The sequence below is a fragment of the Bos indicus genome, chromosome 17 (genome assembly GCF_029378745.1).
Source record: "Bos indicus isolate NIAB-ARS_2022 breed Sahiwal x Tharparkar chromosome 17, NIAB-ARS_B.indTharparkar_mat_pri_1.0, whole genome shotgun sequence".
Lineage (NCBI taxonomy): Eukaryota > Metazoa > Chordata > Mammalia > Artiodactyla > Bovidae > Bos > Bos indicus.
In genome coordinates this window covers 68612919-68630623 of record NC_091776.1, presented here as the reverse complement: position 1 = coordinate 68630623, position 17705 = coordinate 68612919, and the positions used below count along the sequence as shown (strand labels likewise).

The 17705-nt window shown below is 51.9% G+C and overlaps 1 protein-coding gene across 9 annotated transcripts in view; it reads left to right on the top strand.

The window, feature by feature from the left end:
- The window catches only part of THOC5 (THO complex subunit 5), a 30772-nt gene extending 13437 nt beyond the window's left edge, over positions 1–17335 (top strand). For 3 of the 9 annotated variants that reach the window (XM_070769797.1, XM_070769795.1, XM_070769796.1), the window contains 14 exons: positions 559–805; positions 1408–1440; positions 2960–3037; positions 3706–3746; positions 3950–4049; positions 5492–5600; positions 7928–8029; positions 8615–8711; positions 9268–9382; positions 10791–10894; positions 11041–11128; positions 13471–13586; positions 14244–14434; positions 17138–17335. In XM_070769797.1, coding sequence (XP_070625898.1) covers positions 559–805; positions 1408–1440; positions 2960–3037; positions 3706–3746; positions 3950–4049; positions 5492–5600; positions 7928–8029; positions 8615–8711; positions 9268–9382; positions 10791–10894; positions 11041–11128; positions 13471–13586; positions 14244–14434; positions 17138–17201 — 1485 coding nt within the window. In that variant the 3' untranslated portion in view covers positions 17202–17335. Of the gene's footprint in view, positions 1–558; positions 806–1407; positions 1441–2959; positions 3038–3705; positions 3747–3949; positions 4050–5491; positions 5601–7927; positions 8030–8614; positions 8712–9267; positions 9383–10790; positions 10895–11040; positions 11129–11967; positions 12148–13470; positions 13593–14243; positions 14435–17137 lie in introns of those variants that run through there. The other 6 variants (XM_019977695.2, XM_070769798.1, XM_019977697.2 and 3 more) reach the window with 4 other exon arrangements.
- The last annotated feature ends 370 nt before the right edge of the window (positions 17336–17705 follow it).

Below are 17705 nucleotides of genomic sequence, written 5' to 3'. Positions count from 1 at the left end.
TCAGTGAATTTTCACTGTGTGCACATTTTTGAACATATCTGTGTAATCAACACTCAGAATTGAGAAGAACATTACCAGTTTTCCAGAAGTTACTTTATTCCTCTCACAGTCTGGGGAGACAGTGACTGCCACTGTGTACACGTGGTTTATATCTCCATTCATTTAGACCTTTCATTTCTCAGGTGTTTGTGTAGAAGTTTACACACTTGATGCTTAGGTACTTGATATTTTCCTGAAGCTAGTGGAATTGGTATCTTTTTTTTTTTTTTTTCCTTTTAAAAAAAATTGGAATGTAATTGTTTTATAATATTGTGTCAGTTTCTGCCGTACAACGTGAATCAGCTATACGTATACATATATCCCTCCCTCACGAGTCTCCCTCCCACCCATCCCCCCATCCCACGCCTCTCGGTCATCACGGAGCGCTGAGCTGAGCTCCTTTGGTATCTTTGTTTAAAGTGCATTTTCGTACTGTTTGTTGTTGCTGTCACCTTGATAAGGTTCCTGTGTGAACTGCGTACCAAAGAGAAACAAAATCCCTTCTTCCGTTGCTTGCAGGCCTCCCTCCCGGTGCAGGAGTACCTGTTCATGCCCTTCGACCAGGCTCACAAGCAGTACGAGACAGCCAGACACCTGCCGCCTCCCCTCTATGTGCTCTTTGTCCAGGCCACTGCATACGGGCAGGCCTGTGGTGAGTGTGAGGCGGGCAGGGAAGAGGGGCTGTGGGAGCAGCGGCCGAGGCCAGGGGGCACTGGAAGCACCGCCTGCCGAGGAAAGCTCCCGGGCCCTGCCCAGAAGCCCTCAGGTGACAGACGCTGCCTCCCCTCTGCACTGCCCAGCATGGCTGCTTTGACCAGCTGGCCTAAGGCTGGACTAACCTGATGGGCACTCCAGGATGGATGGCTTTGAATCTCTGATGAGCCCAGCTGGTCGGCTGTTGGGTTCAGTGCCCAGGCGGCCTCTCCATGCTCCCAAGTGCTTCCCCCATCAAGGCACGCTTGGCAGGTGGATCGGTGCCTTCTGCTCGCTTGAGGGAGAAGCTCAGTGAACACAGGTCCCAGCCAGCTCTCCCAGGCTTTCACCGCCGTGCCCTGGGACAGGCCGCATGTCATCACAGTGAATTACCAGGGGAAAGGAGGTGTCCTTATTAAGCTTGAAGGCAGCCCGTGACTCCAGTAGGATTTGGGGACGTTTCTGGAGATCCTACCTCTTGCCTTCCTGCAGCTTTCCCCCGGCACCTAAACTTTTCTCCCCTCCCCCACCCCACCACCTCAGACCCACGCTGCATCGGTGCATGCCTGTCCTCCCAGCCGCGGCATCCACACATTACTGTCTCTCTTCTTGTGTCTTCCCGGTCCCTTTGATCCTCTCCCTCCCCTCTGTTCTCCCTCCTGTTTTCATCATCAGCTCATAGGAAATCTTCCCAGCCCCCTAGACAGGGTGAGTAATTTTCTTTTCTTTTGTGTTTGAAATCCAGCCTGTTTTCATTCCCATTTTACTGTGGAATTCCAGGAGTAAACCAGTCAAAAGAACAGTCTGGCATTTGCCTGTGTTTGGTGGGGGAAGCCAGTTTCTTTGGGACGAGCTATGATGGTTCGTGCAGGGTTGTCAGTGATAAGCAGTGGTCAGCCACCTGGGAATACGTCAGTGGCCTGCCCCTTGGGGGAAGTCTGTCATCCTTCTTTACACTCTTGGGCAAACTCTTTTCGGCCCCCACGACTATGTGCATCTCTGTACACCCCTTTGAATGGAGCAAGAAGGGCTATAGCCTCTCTGACCTCCCAGTACCAGACGCACAGAGTTCCACAAAGGCAGATCCAAGCATCACTTGGTGAGGTGTCAGGCCTGGTGCAGGGATCAGGCTGCTTAGCTCTGTGGTAGAGGGAAGAAAATCCCATGGATGGAGGAGCCTGGAAGGCTGCAGTCCATGGGGTTGCTGAGGGTCGGACCCGACTGAGCGACTTCACTTTCACTTTTCACTCTCATGCATTGGAGAAGGAAATGGCAACCCACTCCAGTGTTCTTGCCTGGAGAACCCCAGGGATAGGGGAGCCTGGTGAGCTGCCGTCGATGGGGTCGCACAGAGTCGGACACAACTGAAGCGACTTAGCAGCAGCAGCAGCAGCAGAAGGACCAAGCTCAGGTTGAATAGACTTGGTCTTAAATCCTAGTTTGTCTACTTGGCTGTTGTATCTAACATCCCTGAGCCTTAATTTTCTCAGCAGTAAATGGCTAGAGTAATAGTATTTCTCCTGTAGGGTTGTTGTGAGGATTCAAAGTGAATTTTTTTAAGTAATTTTAAAATTAAAGTTACAGGTATTAGCTCATTCAGTCCTCACCAGCCAGCCGGGCAGCTCCCATCTGTCAAATCCCCGTTTCACAGGCGCCAAAACTGAGGCTCTGAGCAGTGACATAACTTCCCAGGTTGTGAGTTTGGGAGTTGGTTGGGTAGAGACTGAGGCCTGAGAGTAGACTGCAGGTTCCATCTTCCTCCCCACTGTCCTTCTTCCAATTAAATGTGACAGGCAGGTGCTGGGTGTTTGGTGTAGCACAGAAGAGAGAATAAGAACTGAGGGGAGAGCCGTCGTTCCTAAGATGTGGACAGTCACAGGGTCCAGATGAGAGCTTTTATGATAGTTGGCAGAATTGTGCCATATGGCTCTGGGCCATTGGTTTGGATTTCTTTGCCTTGGTGTAAACCTGAAAAGAGAATTCACACCTAGTCTCGGTTGATGCTTGGCCAGGAATCTGCACTCTGAGTCCTTGTTTTCAGTAAATGATGGAAAAAAGACTTGGGTTTCCTGCCTTGCCGCTCTGCATCTGGAGAAGGGCGTTTGGCCTCCCAGCCCCGGTCAGTAAGGAGCGGTGGCAGGTGCGGGCAGTGCGGCCCCAGGGCGGGCCTGCTTGTGTGGTGAGCTTCCCTCAGCAGCTGTCACAGGCGGCTCTTTCTTGCTCCCAGATAAGATGTTGTCTGTGGCGATTGAAGGCAGCGTGGATGAGGCCAAGGCTCTGTTCAAGCCTCCTGAGGACTCCCAGGGTAAGTGGTGCTCAGGGTCCTCCCCCACGTCCTCCTCTGCTGGTTCCGGGGGCGCCAGGTCCCCCCCCTCAGGGCCGTCTCTGGTCTTGTGGAAATGAGCCGTACTGGTTCTGAGGGGCAGGGAGCTTGGCTTCAGCGTCTCAGTGCTCAGGGTAAACAGGGAAAAGCCCTTCCTTTGGATTCAGTCCTGCTTCTCACTAGCTCACGGTGCTGGGGAGACTCTTCAACGTTTGGAGCCTCAGTTCACTCACCTGTCAAAGCAAGATAGTGATAGCTCGTGTATCTGGGATTGTGATGTGGGTTAAAGGGGGTCGGGCATGTAGATCGCTCAGCGTCACCCTCAGCACATGGCATGTAATCGTCAGATGTATGAGCTGCTGCTGTTGTTTATGTCACTGTTATTGCTTCCATCACCAGCGGAGGACCTTAGGATGTCCCTAGGACGGCATTAAAAAGCACTGAAAGAACTCAGGAGTGATGGGATTATAGGTCATTATCCTTTTCCTTGCATCGCTGTACTGTACTGAGTGAGAAACAGCGATTTATTATTTATTCTAAGGAAATTCATTGACAAAAGCCTAAGCCGTTTTACACGCCCTCAGGAGGTGCTCTGGGGAGAATTGGGGGAGTCCCCTCATCCCCCAGCTGCCTTCTCTCTCTCACTGCAGACGATGAGAGTGACTCGGACGCCGAGGAGGAGCAGACCACGGTGAGAGCGTGGGGCCCGCTAGCTGCCAGGTGCCATCCTTCCTGGAAGCAGAAGAGAGAGATGTGAAAGAGAGGGCGGCCGGGATCCTGGCAGCCTGAGAGCTGAAGCACAGGTCCCAGTGCTGAAGCCCTGGGTGGCAGGGAGAGGGAAGTGGGGATTCCTGTGACGTGTGTGTAACCTGCTCAACTCCCTCCTTTGTCCAGAAACGCCGGCGACCCACACTGGGAGTTCAGCTGGACGACAAGCGCAAGGAGATGCTGAAGAGGCACCCGCTGTCTGTGCTGCTGGACCTGAAGTGCAAAGGTCTGTCTCTCCATGGTCTGGGGCATCTCCTAACACCAAGGAGTGCGGCCAGCTGCAGCCACGCGGGGTCTGGCAAGCCAATGCCCCCTTGGCTACAGGAAGATTCTGGTTTCATATTTCTGTTTTCCTTTATTGTTCTTCATGGAGTTTGACTTTATTTTCCCTTCCTGAATCATAACCCTAAAAACATAGCAAAACCATTAGACACATCAGGGACACTTGATGGAGCTACCATCTTTCTGAATTTGACAGGTCAGATACACAGAGCAAGTTGCCAAGAGTGTGCAGCTTTTGACATACTCTTGACATACAACATAATCAACTTGCTTAATTTAATACATACAAGTAGAACTTTGTATTCTGCAGAGAATGTGGGTTTTGAAACTGGCTTCATATGGATACTGGAGCACATGATAAAGCATCCCAGCGTGATAAGAGTTAATGGTTAGACATAAGCTTCCTTCTCACCCCAGCCTCCCAGACCCTGGGCCTAGGTCTGAGTTCCAAGGAGGGCCATTGTGATGGTTTTCTGTGTATTTTCAAGAAATAGTCTATGCAATAGTCAGTTCTTGACATCAGATGGCCAAAGTGTTGGAGCTTCAGCTTTAGCATCAGTCCTTCCAATGAATATTCAGGGTTGATTTCCTTTAGGATGTCTGGTTTGATCTCCTTGCTGTCCAAGGGACTCTCAAGAGTCTTCTCCAGCACCACAATTTGAAAGCATCAGTTCTTCAGTGCTCAGCCATCTTTATGGTCCAGCTCTCACATCTGTACATGATTAGTTAACCGGAGTGCAGTTTTCAAAATCAGAGTTAGTTTCATTGGTACTATACCGTTAACTATAGAACTTACTCAGATGCCCCTGGTTTTTCCCCTAATGCCCTTTTCCTGTTCCCAGATTCAATCCAGGATCTCACGTGCATTTAGTCATTGTGCCCCTTAATCTCCTCAAGTCTTTGCTTGTTTTTTGTGACCTTGACACTTTGGAAGATGAGGTTTATGTATCATGTAGAAACACTCTCAGTTTGGTCTTGTCTGATGTTTTCTGATTAGACTGAGGTTGTGGGTTTTGGAGAAAGCTCACCACAGATTGGGTGTTCACCGTCCTGTATTACGAGGGATCCGTGGAATCACTGCGTCTTGGTACTAGTGATGTTAACTCAGATTACTTGCTGACCTGGTGATCACTTGATCACTTTTTTCCCTTGTTGTTTTAGTTGGAAGCAGTCTCTATGTCCAATCCACTCTCAAGGGAGGAAAATGAAGCTCCACCTCTTGGAGGGAGGAGTAGTAAAGAATTTGTAGAGACTTTTTTAAACTCAATATTAAGTTGCCGTTGTTTTTGTGTGAAAGATCTTAAATGTCGTTGATTTTCTCTGATTCTGTTGACTCCCTTCTAATGTCAGCTCATAAAGGATGTCTCTTTTCCTCCTCCCCTCCAGATGACAGTGTGCTGCACCTGACTTTCTACTACCTCATGAACCTCAACATCATGACGGTGAAAGCCAGAGTGACCACCGCCACGGAGCTGATCACCCCCATCAGTGCAGGGTATCGCTGCAGGGCTGCGGTGTGGGCGGGGCTGTGATGGGCGCCTGCCTGCTGGGCTGTTCCCGGATCCTCTCTCACCTGACTCGGAGGGGCTTCACGGCCGCACTGGCTTCTGCTGTCGCGTCCACAAGCCCAGAAGTCCTGGCGCACTAAGGGTATATTTAGAAAGCACTCACTGACTGGAATCCGTGCAGCCTTCTTACTACACAGCCGATGACAGAAACGACTGCAGCCTGTTGTAAACTGAGTGGGTGGGCTCCAGCTTTTACACCAGTGGAAAGAGTGTGAACGTGAGACTTGGCAGACTTTACCAGGTTGGCAGATTTAGGCCTCTCTTTCTCTTGTCTTTTTCTGTCCCAAGAGCCTGGGATTTTACTCTGCAGCTCAGCTCAATCCCAGGTTGTCCTTACCTGGCAGGGGCAGTGGGAAGAAGACTGGTGGGTGGGTTTTGAGGAGGGTGAGCAGAGGCACATAGAGGCAGCCACAGGGGCAGCATCCCCAGAAAGGCCCTGACCATGGCCGCTGGTCGTGGGAGGAAGGGAGGAGGACCAAGAGGGCCTGGGGGTGAAGGAGGCTCGCCTCCCAGCCCTGCCCCCGCTGAGTCCTCACGTCAGGTGTAGACAGACTGGGAGGCGCAGGGCTGGTGCCTGGTGGGGCAGGGCTCTTTGCGGGGCTCCCCGAGGGTGGCTGCCGTCCACCCTGCGCTGAGCGTCTGTGCCCGCTCCTGGCTGCATCCTTGTCCCTGTGCTTGAGAGGTGCTGGGTCATCCCGAGCACTGTGGGTGCTGTCGTCCTGTTCCCACCTCACGCCAGCAGGGGGAGCCCGGGGCTGGCTTCTCCAGACCACCCAGTCGCACTGCGCAGCCAGAGGGCCGGGTGGAGCTCCTTGCGGTGAGCATTCTGCCTGCTCCCTTCTCAGATGCCCACCTGCTAAGCCCTGGGGCTGCAGGCTGGCTCCACTGAACCCTGAAGCCCTCTCCTCACCAGCCTCTGCACGTGCAGTCGCCTGCTCTTTAATGTCCATTGTTTTCACCAAATTCAGTTGTCCTAAGCCACATGTTGTGGGTGGAAATTTGTCAGAATTTGATCATTCCATCAGGTTTTGTCAATTTCAAGTCCTAATCTTGTGCAGTTTTACTGTTTCATTTTGGTTGATTCAGTATATTAGTATCAGTCACTAAATATTGGCTACAAGAGTGACAGTTACTGATTTTATAGCTAGTTCTCTGTAGCAGCGAAGAGGACAGAGACCCCTGGGGGTGGGAGTGATCCAGGGAGACTGGCAGGACAGAGCGGTGCAGAGCCGCACTCTGCCACTCTCCTGGGTCGAGTTCCCAGAGGCCCAGTGCAGAGCCGCAGACTGCCACGCTCCTGGCCGAGTTCCCAGAGGCCTGCCGGGCTCAGAGCAGCAGGATCAGCCGTCTGCCTGAGTCACTCCTGATGCTGTCCCGGGAAGGTGAAGGGGAGCTCCCACGGATGAAGGGAAAGATTGGGCCCTGTTGGCCTTTGTGATCAAATTACTCCATTCTGCGCCTGTGCTGTCTCTTCTCTGATCGTCACTCTCAATTACATGTTTAACCGTTGTGAGTAGGTGGCATTGGCGTCACTGTGTCTTTCTGCTTACAGCACTGGGTCACCTTGTCTCCAGTCTGTGTGATGTATCTTTTCTGGGAATGTTCAAGGGGAGCTCTTTCTGTGGCAGCATGAGATGAGGTGAAGTGTGAGATAGGCAGAGCATCAGAGCTGCACACTGGATCTCTTTGGAGTAGAAATCCGTTCTGCTCCTATGAAAGTTCTGAGTGTTCCTATTTCTGGTGTCATAGGGTTTTGCTCCCTTGAGGAAAGGCTCTGGTCACTGTATACTTCTTGAAGGGATAGGTTTCTTTAGAAATTGCTGATTAAAGGACTGCCTTGGTGGTCCAGTGGTTAAGACTCCATGCTTTCAAGGCAGGGGCCGCAGTTCCTCAACCAGAGATGGGATCTGCACCAAAAACAAACAAAAATGGTGATTAATAGTATTACTGTCTTTGATGGAACAGTGTAAATCCTTGCTCCAGCGCTTACTAGCAGTGTCAGCTTGGGCTTGCTGTATCTTTCATAGCCTCCAGTTTCTCCTCCATAGAATGGAAATGCTAATCCTCCCTACTTCATAGGGTTGTGAGGATCTGATGACCTCAGGCATATACAGGGTCTGGACTGCAGGAAGCATTCAGTAAAAGGTGGCGTTTCTCATCAGTGGGAGAGGGCGTTACCACCCCCAGATGGCCACATCTGCATCGAGCCAAGGGCTTGGCTGGTGTTCTCATTGCAGTCTTTTCCCTCCTCCAGTGACTTGCTGTCTCCTGACTCAGTCCTGAGCTGCTTGTACCCTGGGGATCATGGAAAGAAGACTCCAAACCCAGCCAATCAGTATCAATTCGATAAAGTTGGGTGAGTCAGCAGCATTTCCTCCTCTTCCAGCCTGTGCACTTCAGAGTTTCTCTGGTGACTCAACCCAAAGCAGGAGACCTGTTAGGACCAGAGGCCTTCCGGGGGTGGGGGTGGGGGGTGGAGAAATGGTGGAGCAAGAGGGAGTGCTCCATCCAGAGAAGGGGACACCTGTCCTTTCTTGCTTATGAGGCCCTGGAGAAGGATGGGGAAGGGTGGAAGGGTCAAAACTCTGGAAATGTGGTAAGAGATGTGTTTAACGTTTTAGTTCTCTTGAGGATTAAAATTTAGAAAATACTTTATAAATTGCCAGACTGATGAAAAGATAAGTACACTGCCTTTTCATTGAGATTTGCTAATGAGTTGAAGACTGCCAGGGAAAAAGAGAAAATTGGCTGTGGGAGAGAGAAAATTCACAGCAGGGAACTGATGAACTTGAGAGGCCTTGCTGGCGGCCTGGCTGTGAGTGCGCTGAGCCTGCAGGACCGTTCTGTTTAGGGGAGGTGAAAGGGTGGGATGAGGTATATGCCCTGGGACCACTGCAGAAGTGACTTCTAAACTCATTCCATTCTTTGTTCTTCTGTGCAGCATCCTGACTTTGAGGGACTACGTACTTGACCTCGGTCACCCCTACTTGTGGGTGCAGAAGCTGGGTGGCCTTCACTTCCCCAAAGAGCAGCCTCAGGTGTGTCCACTGATTGAGTCCCCTTGGCTGAGGAGCCCTGTTCCTCTCCTTCTCTGCAGACTCCAGAAGGGCTTCTGATGGCCTCTGGGACTTGAAACTAGCAGAATGCCAGCCCTCTGGGCTGTGACCTGTCCTCCCTTCACTCTAAAGTGTCCAAGGCCTCCAAGCGTTTAGGTATCTTTTGCTTTCACCCTGAGCCTATTACCCGCCCAGGTCAAAGTAACTTGGATCCTTGCCCTGCATGTCCCATGGCTCCCGGTGCTCCTTCCCCTTGGTCTTATGTACAAAGGTACCAGAAATGAACCTCAGGGCAACTGGCACCTCAGCAGAAGCCTTCCTTTCCCCCAGCCTCTTAAGATCCCAGCAGCTTGTATCATTCCTGCTGGGACTCGGTTTCTGGTTCCCACTTCAGGGAGACCCTGCTATCCCCAGAAGACATCTACGCCAGGACGTGGGTGGTCCTGGCCGCCACAGGCAGGCAGGCCCTGGGAGAGAGGGGTGGCAAGAGGAAGGCACAGGGAGCACTCACGCGTGTGCTGTGCTCTGTCACCCACAGCACACTGTGATCACAGACCACTCTCTGAGCGCCAGTCACATGGAGACCACCATGAAACTGCTGAAGACCAGGGTGCAGTCCCGCCTCGCCCTCCACAAGCAGTTTGCCTCCCTGGGTAAGCGGTGTTAGTCAGGGTTGTGGCCTGAGCCACTCAGCACAAGGACAAAGACCACGGAGCCCCGCGCTCAGACATCTCGAATCCTGATGACAGAGTCGGCTGGCTCCCTGGCTCTTGCTGAAGAGAGGTGTTAGCTGGGCCACTGGGGAGAGCTCTAGGCCACCAAGCAGAGGTGTGAGCTCCCCGCAGGGCTACAAGGCCGTCTCGGCCCGCCCAGAGCCTTTTGGGAGTCCATCTTATTGGATTGGTCTGGAGCACTGGTCGGGAGCACTCATGCTAGGTCAGCGCATGGCAGACTTTGCTGTGCATTTTAACGGAACCTCATTCATTCGGGGTCGCCAGTGTAGTGCTGGGGAAGGAGCCACGAGCACAAGACAGAGCCCTGCTTCTGCAGAGCTTGGGCTCGGCTTACTTGAATACAGCTGTTCCGTGACCCATGCCTCCTCCCTCCATTGACTCCTGAGCTGACATCCTCCAGGCCGGGGCTGAGCCCAGGGTTCACCATAAGCTCCCAAGTGATTCTGATCCTTGACCAAGATGGTGGCCATGTGGGGGCTTCTCATTTATTCATTCTGTAAACGCTTGTCACAGCCTGTCAGGCACGAGTGAAGGAGGGTTAAGATCTTTCCAATCTGAAAAAAGCCGCTCAGGGCTTCCCTGGTGGTCCAGTGGTTAAGACTTCACCTTCCATCGCAGAGGGTGCAGGTTCTATCTCTGACTGGGGAGCTAAGATCCCGCATGCCTTGCAGCCAAAAATCCAAAACAAAACAGAAGCCATATTATAACAAATTCAATAAGGACCTTAAAAGTGGTCCACGTCAAAAAAAAGAGCCACTGTCAGGAAAGGCTTTGAGTTCCCAGCACCCGTCTGGAGGCCCCACATGGACTCTGGTTTCTCTAGGCTCCCCATCAGCACTGTGGAGTTTGTTTTGTCCCAAGGTTGGATGGTTGTCATCCTGGATAGCGTGGACCATGTTGGCATATTTGCTCATTGAAACACCAGCAGGAATTAGCCCTGGAGCAGCCCTCCTGCTCTTCTCTAGAGTGACCGGCAAGGAAGACTTAAATCCTTCCTCGTACAAGGTCAGCTGCGAGAACAGCCCTCTCGGCTCTTTGATCTAATTAACACTCACTGCCACAGAGGCACCTCATTGGTTCTGGCTGCAGGGGGTTTTCCTTTGCATTGAGGATGAAGCGCTTCGAATGCTGGGACTGGGTCCCGCCGCAAGCACAAGCACTGGGCGAAGGTCAGGTTGACGTGCCTCCGTTCCTGGCCCGTGTTGACCTGAGTACCGAGTGTACCTAGACAGCCAGCAGGGCCATCTGAGCCCTTCAGAGGGTGGCGGTTACCCAGCTGTGGCGGCCAATTTCCACCTGTGACGCCCCCTGTCCTGCTCTCTCTTAGAGCATGGCATTGTCCCGGTCACTAGCGACTGCCACTACCTCTTCCCTGCAAAGGTCGTCTCTCGCCTGGTGAAGTGGGTGACGATTGCCCATGAGGACTACACGGTAGGTGTTGGCGGGGGCGACAGGCCACCGTTACTGTCCTGGGGACAGCAGACCCGTGTCTCCTTTCTGTTGCTGCTCCTCCCGAAGGGCGGGGCAGTCTGACAGGAGGCGCCAACAGCTCACCCCCCTGCCCTTGGTGACTTCAGGAGCTGCATTTCACCAAAGACATCGTAGAGGCGGGACTGGCCGGGGACACCAATCTCTACTACATGGCACTCGTGGAGAGGGGCACAGGTAACCACTCTGCTGATGACAGTGGCTCTAGGTGAGGGGAGCCGCTGAGAATCAAACCTTCCTGGGAGCTGGCCCAAGGAAGCTAAAGATCTGAACTCCTGCCTCAGGGACTTAGCAGTCTCAGCTGTGAGAGGCAGCGTTCAGCCAGGACTTGTTCTGCAACAGTCCCGCCTCAGCTAATCGTCACCATGGTCCCGGCACTGGTGACGTTCCCGCTCTGTAGGTGATGCTCAGTCACACACCCAGTCAAATCTCTGAGCCTGAGTTCTGAGCCCCTTTGCTTCATCACCCTTTAGAATCAGAGACCTGCTCGTCCTCTCTTCAAGGTAGGGCTGTCACTCTCAGGCTGTGAAGCGCAGGACTCTCCTCCCTCTTTGCAGTCCCTGCACTCACTTGGGGAGGCATTGAGAGCTCTGACTCCTCACCTCTGTCCTGGCATCTGATCGGCCAAAGCTTCCAGCTGGACCCACCCTGATGGCGCCTGTGGGGCTGTCGTCCAGCCCCAGCCTCTGCGGGTCTGGCTCAGCCTGCTGGATCCCACCCCAGAGGCTCAGTGCTGAGGCTGCAGGGCGGAGGGAGTTGTCTGTAGTTCCAAGATAGTGTGAGAAATGAAAGGTTAAACACTCTTTGATGTTCACGTTTCTCTACCCCTGTTTCTTCACTTTGCATGTTTTTAGAAATATTCTGAGGAAATTAGATAACTTCAGATACAGTGGAGGCTCCTTGATCCCACTTCATTCTCACCCTCATGATGGGTGACTGCTGTTTGGAATTTTGCGTTTACTTTCTGTCTTCTCTCCTTTTAAAAAATACTCAAACCTCATCCCTAAACAACGCAGAGTGCTGTTTTGAAAGGGCACAGAAAACTATGCATCCAAGAAATTTCCAAAGCCCCGAGAGTGGGAAATCATTGGAAGACATCGCTTTTGCTTCCTGGATGAGGGGAACAGAGCTTGGAAAAATAATAAATATCCTGTATTCATACAAAGGATGAATGTAATCATTTAAATTTTTATTAGGTGTGTTGTAATAGAATTTGAAAACTTAAGAGTGAACTTTAAATAAATAAGTGGACAATAATTTCATAGTATGGATTAAAAACAAAAAAATTGGTGGACGAGAGATAAACCCAGAAATACATTCAAAACTATTATGACAGAAACAACAGTAAAATGTCACTTTTCCATAAATGTTGTGACTGTCAGGGTAGAGTTATCTTAACCTACACTCTCTTGTTCTCTATTAATTTATTCGAATTACTAGTGGATGAGAGTTCATTCCCTCCGCCCCCATAAATAATGAAAAAGGGTGACTAAGCACTTAGCTCATTGATGGAGAGGTTATCCTATTGAAAAAGACAAAGGCTGTCACCAGAGAAAAAATAAGTATGTTAAAAAATACAAATATCTCATTTAATGATTATGAACACAGCTTTGGTACCAGGTAGCTCTGGTTAAACTCAGCACTGCTGTTTTGCGGCTGTTTGATGATTTTTAGGAAGTTTCTGTCAGAGCCTCCGTTTCTTTAACTGAAATGGGATGAGAATCGTTATCAGAATGAAATAAAATGTGGGCAAAAGGGCTCAGCACTGTGCTCGGAAAACAGTAGGTGCTCGGTAAATGCTGGTTATCATAAAGCTTCACGTAACAAGATAGATAAAGAACAGAGAAAATACATTTGACTATAATGTGACGTCTGGCATACAAGACTGTTGAAAACCAGACAGGGCGCCTTCACTGGGAAAATCCTTAACCTGCTGGCAAATAAATGCCAGTTAAAACAGACTTCTGTCAAAGTAGTAAATAGAACTGGGCAAACCAGACTCAGGATTCCCCACATCTCTGTGTCCTGAGGCCCAGTCACAGGACCTCCCCTTCTGCAGCCTGACAGTACCACTTTGGAGTTTCTAGGCGGAAAGTAACGGAGAAGGCAGTGGCACCCCACTCCAGTACTCTTGCCTGGAAAATCCCATGGACGGGGGAGCCTGGTGGGCTGCAGTCCATGGAGTCGCTACGAGTTGGACACGAGTGAGCGACTTCACTTTCACTTTTCACTTTCATGCACTGGAGAAGGAAATGGCAACCCACTCCAGTGTTCTTGCCTGGAGAATCCCAGGGACGGGGGAGCCTGGTGGGCTGCCATCTATGGGGTCGAACAGAGTCGGACACAACTGAAGCGACTTAGCAGCAGCAGGCAGAAAGTAAAAGTTGGTAGCAGAGTGTGCTCTGAGCACCTGGACTAATGTGAGACACAGAGCTGGCCTCAGGGTTCCAGCAGGGAGGTGGTCGTGGCTGGCAAGCCGGCTCTCAACTGCGTTTTCCTCCTCTCCCCACCTTTCCCAGCTAAGCTCCAGGCTGCTGTGGTGCTGAACCCTGGCTACTCCTCCATCCCACCCATTTTCCAGCTCTGTCTGAACTGGAAAGGGGAGAAAACCAACAACAACGATGACAATATTCGGGTAAGGTCCTCAGAGGGTGATGGGAGGAGCAGGGAGAGCCTCCTTAGGCCGGGGTGGGGGGCGGTGGGGCAGAACCAGTAGTAGCTGGGGTCTTGGCACTGGCGCAGTTCCAGGGCAGATGCTGCTGGGATTGTAGAATGTGCTAGAGGCTGCAAGGTGTAGTGAAGTGCTCAGACCCCTGTCAGCCCCTTACTAGCCTGGGATCCACAGGTTCACCCTGCTTATAAAACAGGGCTAATACAAGACCAGCCTTGAAAGGTTATTTCAGGCTTATGTGGAAATGTAAAACGAACAAGAACGAGACAGAGTATGAAATCGTTGCCCGTGTTAATTACTGTTATGGCCATGGATCTGACTCCATAGCCAAGGAGCACACTTTGAAACCTAACACTTTCCCATTTGGATCTGATCTTGAGATTCTTCCTCTGTCCATCTTGCTCTTTTTGGCTGTGGACATGCAAGGCAGGAAATGTTCCAGGTCAGATCAGGAAGACTCCATTGTCTTGAGGAGCGGGCGCCTCAGGACAAGCCAGCCTGGCTTGATCTGCAGAGGCCCAGGCTCGGTTCTTGTGAAACCATGAGACCCAGCTGGCCTGCAAGTGGTGCTGAGTTTCTGGCTTCCCCTCCCTGCCCGCCCCCCCGCCACCCCCGCCATAGGCCATGGAGAGCGAGGTCAACGTGTGCTACAAGGAGCTGTGCGGCCCGCGGCCCGGCCACCAGCTTCTGACCAACCAGCTGCAGCGCCTGTGCGTGCTGCTGGACGTCTACCTGGAGACAGAGAGCCATGACGACAGCGTGGAGGGGCCCAAGGAATTTCCCCAAGAGAAGATGTGTCTGCGGCTTTTCAGGTGAGGGACAGGGCCCCGGGACCTCCAGCCCTGCCTCTCACAGGGACGTGGGGCAGAGTGAGCCTGGCACAGAGGGCACATGTGTCCTCGGGTGCTCTGGTGTCCTTTCACTGTGGAAATTAACATCTTGCTGCCAGATTTCCCGGAGAGAGCTCACTTCCTCCTTCCTAAAACTTGCCTGTGGCCCCTGTCCTATCAGCCCAGCCCAGTCCAGTTAGTTCATCGCGTGTACACCCCAGAGGTGGGCCTCATGCTGCGTGAGCAAGAGGACTTGACTACACTTCCTTTTCTCTGCTTTCTGTGGGAGCCAGTAGGTTTTTTATGATTCAAATGAACTTTGTAAACTACAGAGAACACAGGGATGTCAATAGATGCAGGCTGTAGCCCTGTATACAGACTAGACATGCCTTCCCCCAGTCCCCAGAGTCTGCTGTACTCCCTGCGGTGCTCCCACGTCCAGGAGGACCACAGCTGTAGGCAGTCAGGCGTCACAGAGGAGCCAGCTGTGAAATCACACACACAGTGCAGCCTCCGCTGCCTGCTCACCAGCTGTGTGACTGAAGGAGCCACTTCAGCTCAGCTCTGAGCCTTTCCCAAAGGCTGAAATGGAAGCTTTACCTTCTAACTTGTGACGAAGCAGAGGTAGTTCACGTAGACCTTCCAGAATGGATCTTGGCACAGACGGAGCCTCAGAAAATGCCCGCAGGCCCTGGCGGCTTGGTATTTAGTGTGTCTGCAGGCCCCGCACTTCTGGCTGCTTTTCCTTCCGCTTTGGTGTTGGGTCCTTTCCTTCCCTTTCATCCCTTAATTCACGGTCTTGTTCTTCAAGTCCGTTTCAGAACCCCGGAGCCCACACTCCTCAGGCATCCCTTCCCTTTGGGGCAGGGGTCTGGGGAGGAATGGTGTCACAAAGGGCTATAGTCTGTATCCAGTGAGGACATCGCTGTGTTCTCTAACAGTCTGGAAGGTGCCTTGCCCGCCTTCACCTTCTCACACAGCCGGCCTCCGCCCCTGGAGGCTGTCCCACGTCCTCCCGCCTCCGTCTGGCGCCTCCACCTGGCCTGGCTTCTTGTGCTAGTTGATAATAGCCAGCTCCAGCCCCGCTGTGGCTGCGAGGTGGAGCTGACGGCTAGGTGGCGCTGTGTTCTGGGCTTGCTGTCCCTGGTCTGTCTTAAGTGAGACCTCAGCTCTTCCTCGCGCCCGCCTGCTGTAGCTCGTTTCCAAGGTGGAAATTCTCACGCGGCCAGTGTCTGTTCTTTGCTGTCTGGTGGTTCCCATAGGACCCGTTTCCTGAACTGCTTTGTTCTCCAGGCTGTGCTCGTCTGTCACTGTGTTCTGGGAAGGTGCTCCTTTGGCTACCCAGATCCAGTTAATTCCATGACTGATGAGATGTGGGATGTGAGATTCTTGGTTGGAGTCTCCCTGACCACTGGGATCAGGTCAAGGGCCTGGGCTGCAAAGGGCTGGCCTGGGCCGCAGGACACTCGAGGTCTGGCTCTGCCTGGGGCTGGCTACCTTCAGGCTGTGGGGTTTCCATCAGCTGTATGCCTCAATTTACCTGACTTGCCTCTGTACCCTTCTAGTGTTGGGAAGGTTCATGACATCATTTTAAGATAAGACTGGGGCCAGAAAAGCCTGGGTTGGTTGCAGCTGCTGCCTGTGGGGTCTGGGTCTGAAGCTCTTGAGCTTCAGGTTCCTCGTCAGTAAAACTGTATCCACTCAGGTGGCGTTGGTAGCATGAAATTAAACCAGGGGAGCCTGTCAAGTGCCAAGCACGGTCCAGGCAGAATAAGCCCTCCTTTAAGTCCGTTCTGTGCAGTGTGGCAAAAATGATATACAGTCTTCTCCCTCCGGCAGACACCCACACTACCTCTCAGCCTCCCTCCCTCAGACCAAGATCCAAGGTGTCACCTTCTGGTTGCCACTGAAAGTCAGTCACAGGCAGAAGAATGAGAGAGGCCCTTTAGCGGGACATTGTTCACCGTGCAGTCGTGTGGAAAAGAACCCTGCGTGAAGTTTTTGCCCAGGGACCCAAGACTTGAGCTGAAGCACCTAAATGTCACAGGGTCCAGGCTTTGGCTGTGATTGTTAGCCTCTTGTGCCAGCAGGCTGTAGCATCAGACCTGGTTTTGAATTTGGTCTGTGAGACTCTCTGACTGTCTAATATCAGGTGGTTCACATCCCTAAGCCTGCATTCATTTAAAATCTTTGAAATGAAAGAAATAGCATCTCTGAAGTAGCAAGTATAAACACAAGGCCCTTGGCAGGCGCTTAGTACAGATTCTTTTCCCATGTAAACTCCTACCTGCATGGGAATCTCCCTACAAAGGAGGATTTTAAATTTATATTTTTTTAATCATAGATGTAAATAAAACATGTTTATTATTAAACATAAAAACAGCAACAAACTTGCATAAAAACACTGTAAACAGTGAGGGTGCCCACGCCCCCTGCCCCCTGAAGTGCCCGTCGTCAGTGGGCACTTCCAGGCTCATGTGGGCACTTCATGCCTTCGGGGGCACATGAAGACGTTTTTTCAGAACTGCTGTCATATCTTTCATACTGTTCTATGGTCTGCTTTCCTTACACCAGTCTTTTATTTTTTTCCTTCACAGCTTCATAGTAGTCCTTTGTGTGGATACATTCGTTATATCAGCCCAAAGGTTATGGTGTTAACTGGCCTCCCTTCTCCTATTTCTCTAGGGGTCCCAGCAGGATAAAGCCATTTAAATATAACCACCCTCAAGGATTCTTCAGCCATCGTTGACGTCGCTCTCAGCCTGTTTCGCCGCAGACCCTAAGTGCTGCGCCTCTGCTTCCGGTTCGGGCGCACACGTGGCTCTTGATAGTCTCCCAGGACAGGTTTTCTATTTGTAGCCTATTAAAATGTCACCTGACTAAGTGGCCTTTGTCTGCGGCTCCTTGGGGAGAGGGGGTGGCTTTGCAGTCCGAGAGGGCAGGTGGGAGCGAGGCACGGCGTGAAAGCGCACATGGGGATAGCTTTCCTGGCTGGCCGAGAACAGCAGAGAGAACCGTTCCAGCTCTGCAGCAGACCCTCACTGTCTTCACGTTTGTCATCCAAGTCCCCGCTGTTAGCGGGTGGCAGGGGAAGCCAAAGTCAGCCTAGTAGAAAAACCAAAAGCTCTTCTTCCCCCGTCCCCTCACGCTTTGACCCTGTCGGTGTCTCCAGCAGCCAAATTCCCCTGGCTGGTGGATGTTGCAAACATCTGACAGCACAACGAAAACAGACAAATATGTCCCAGAGAGCAAC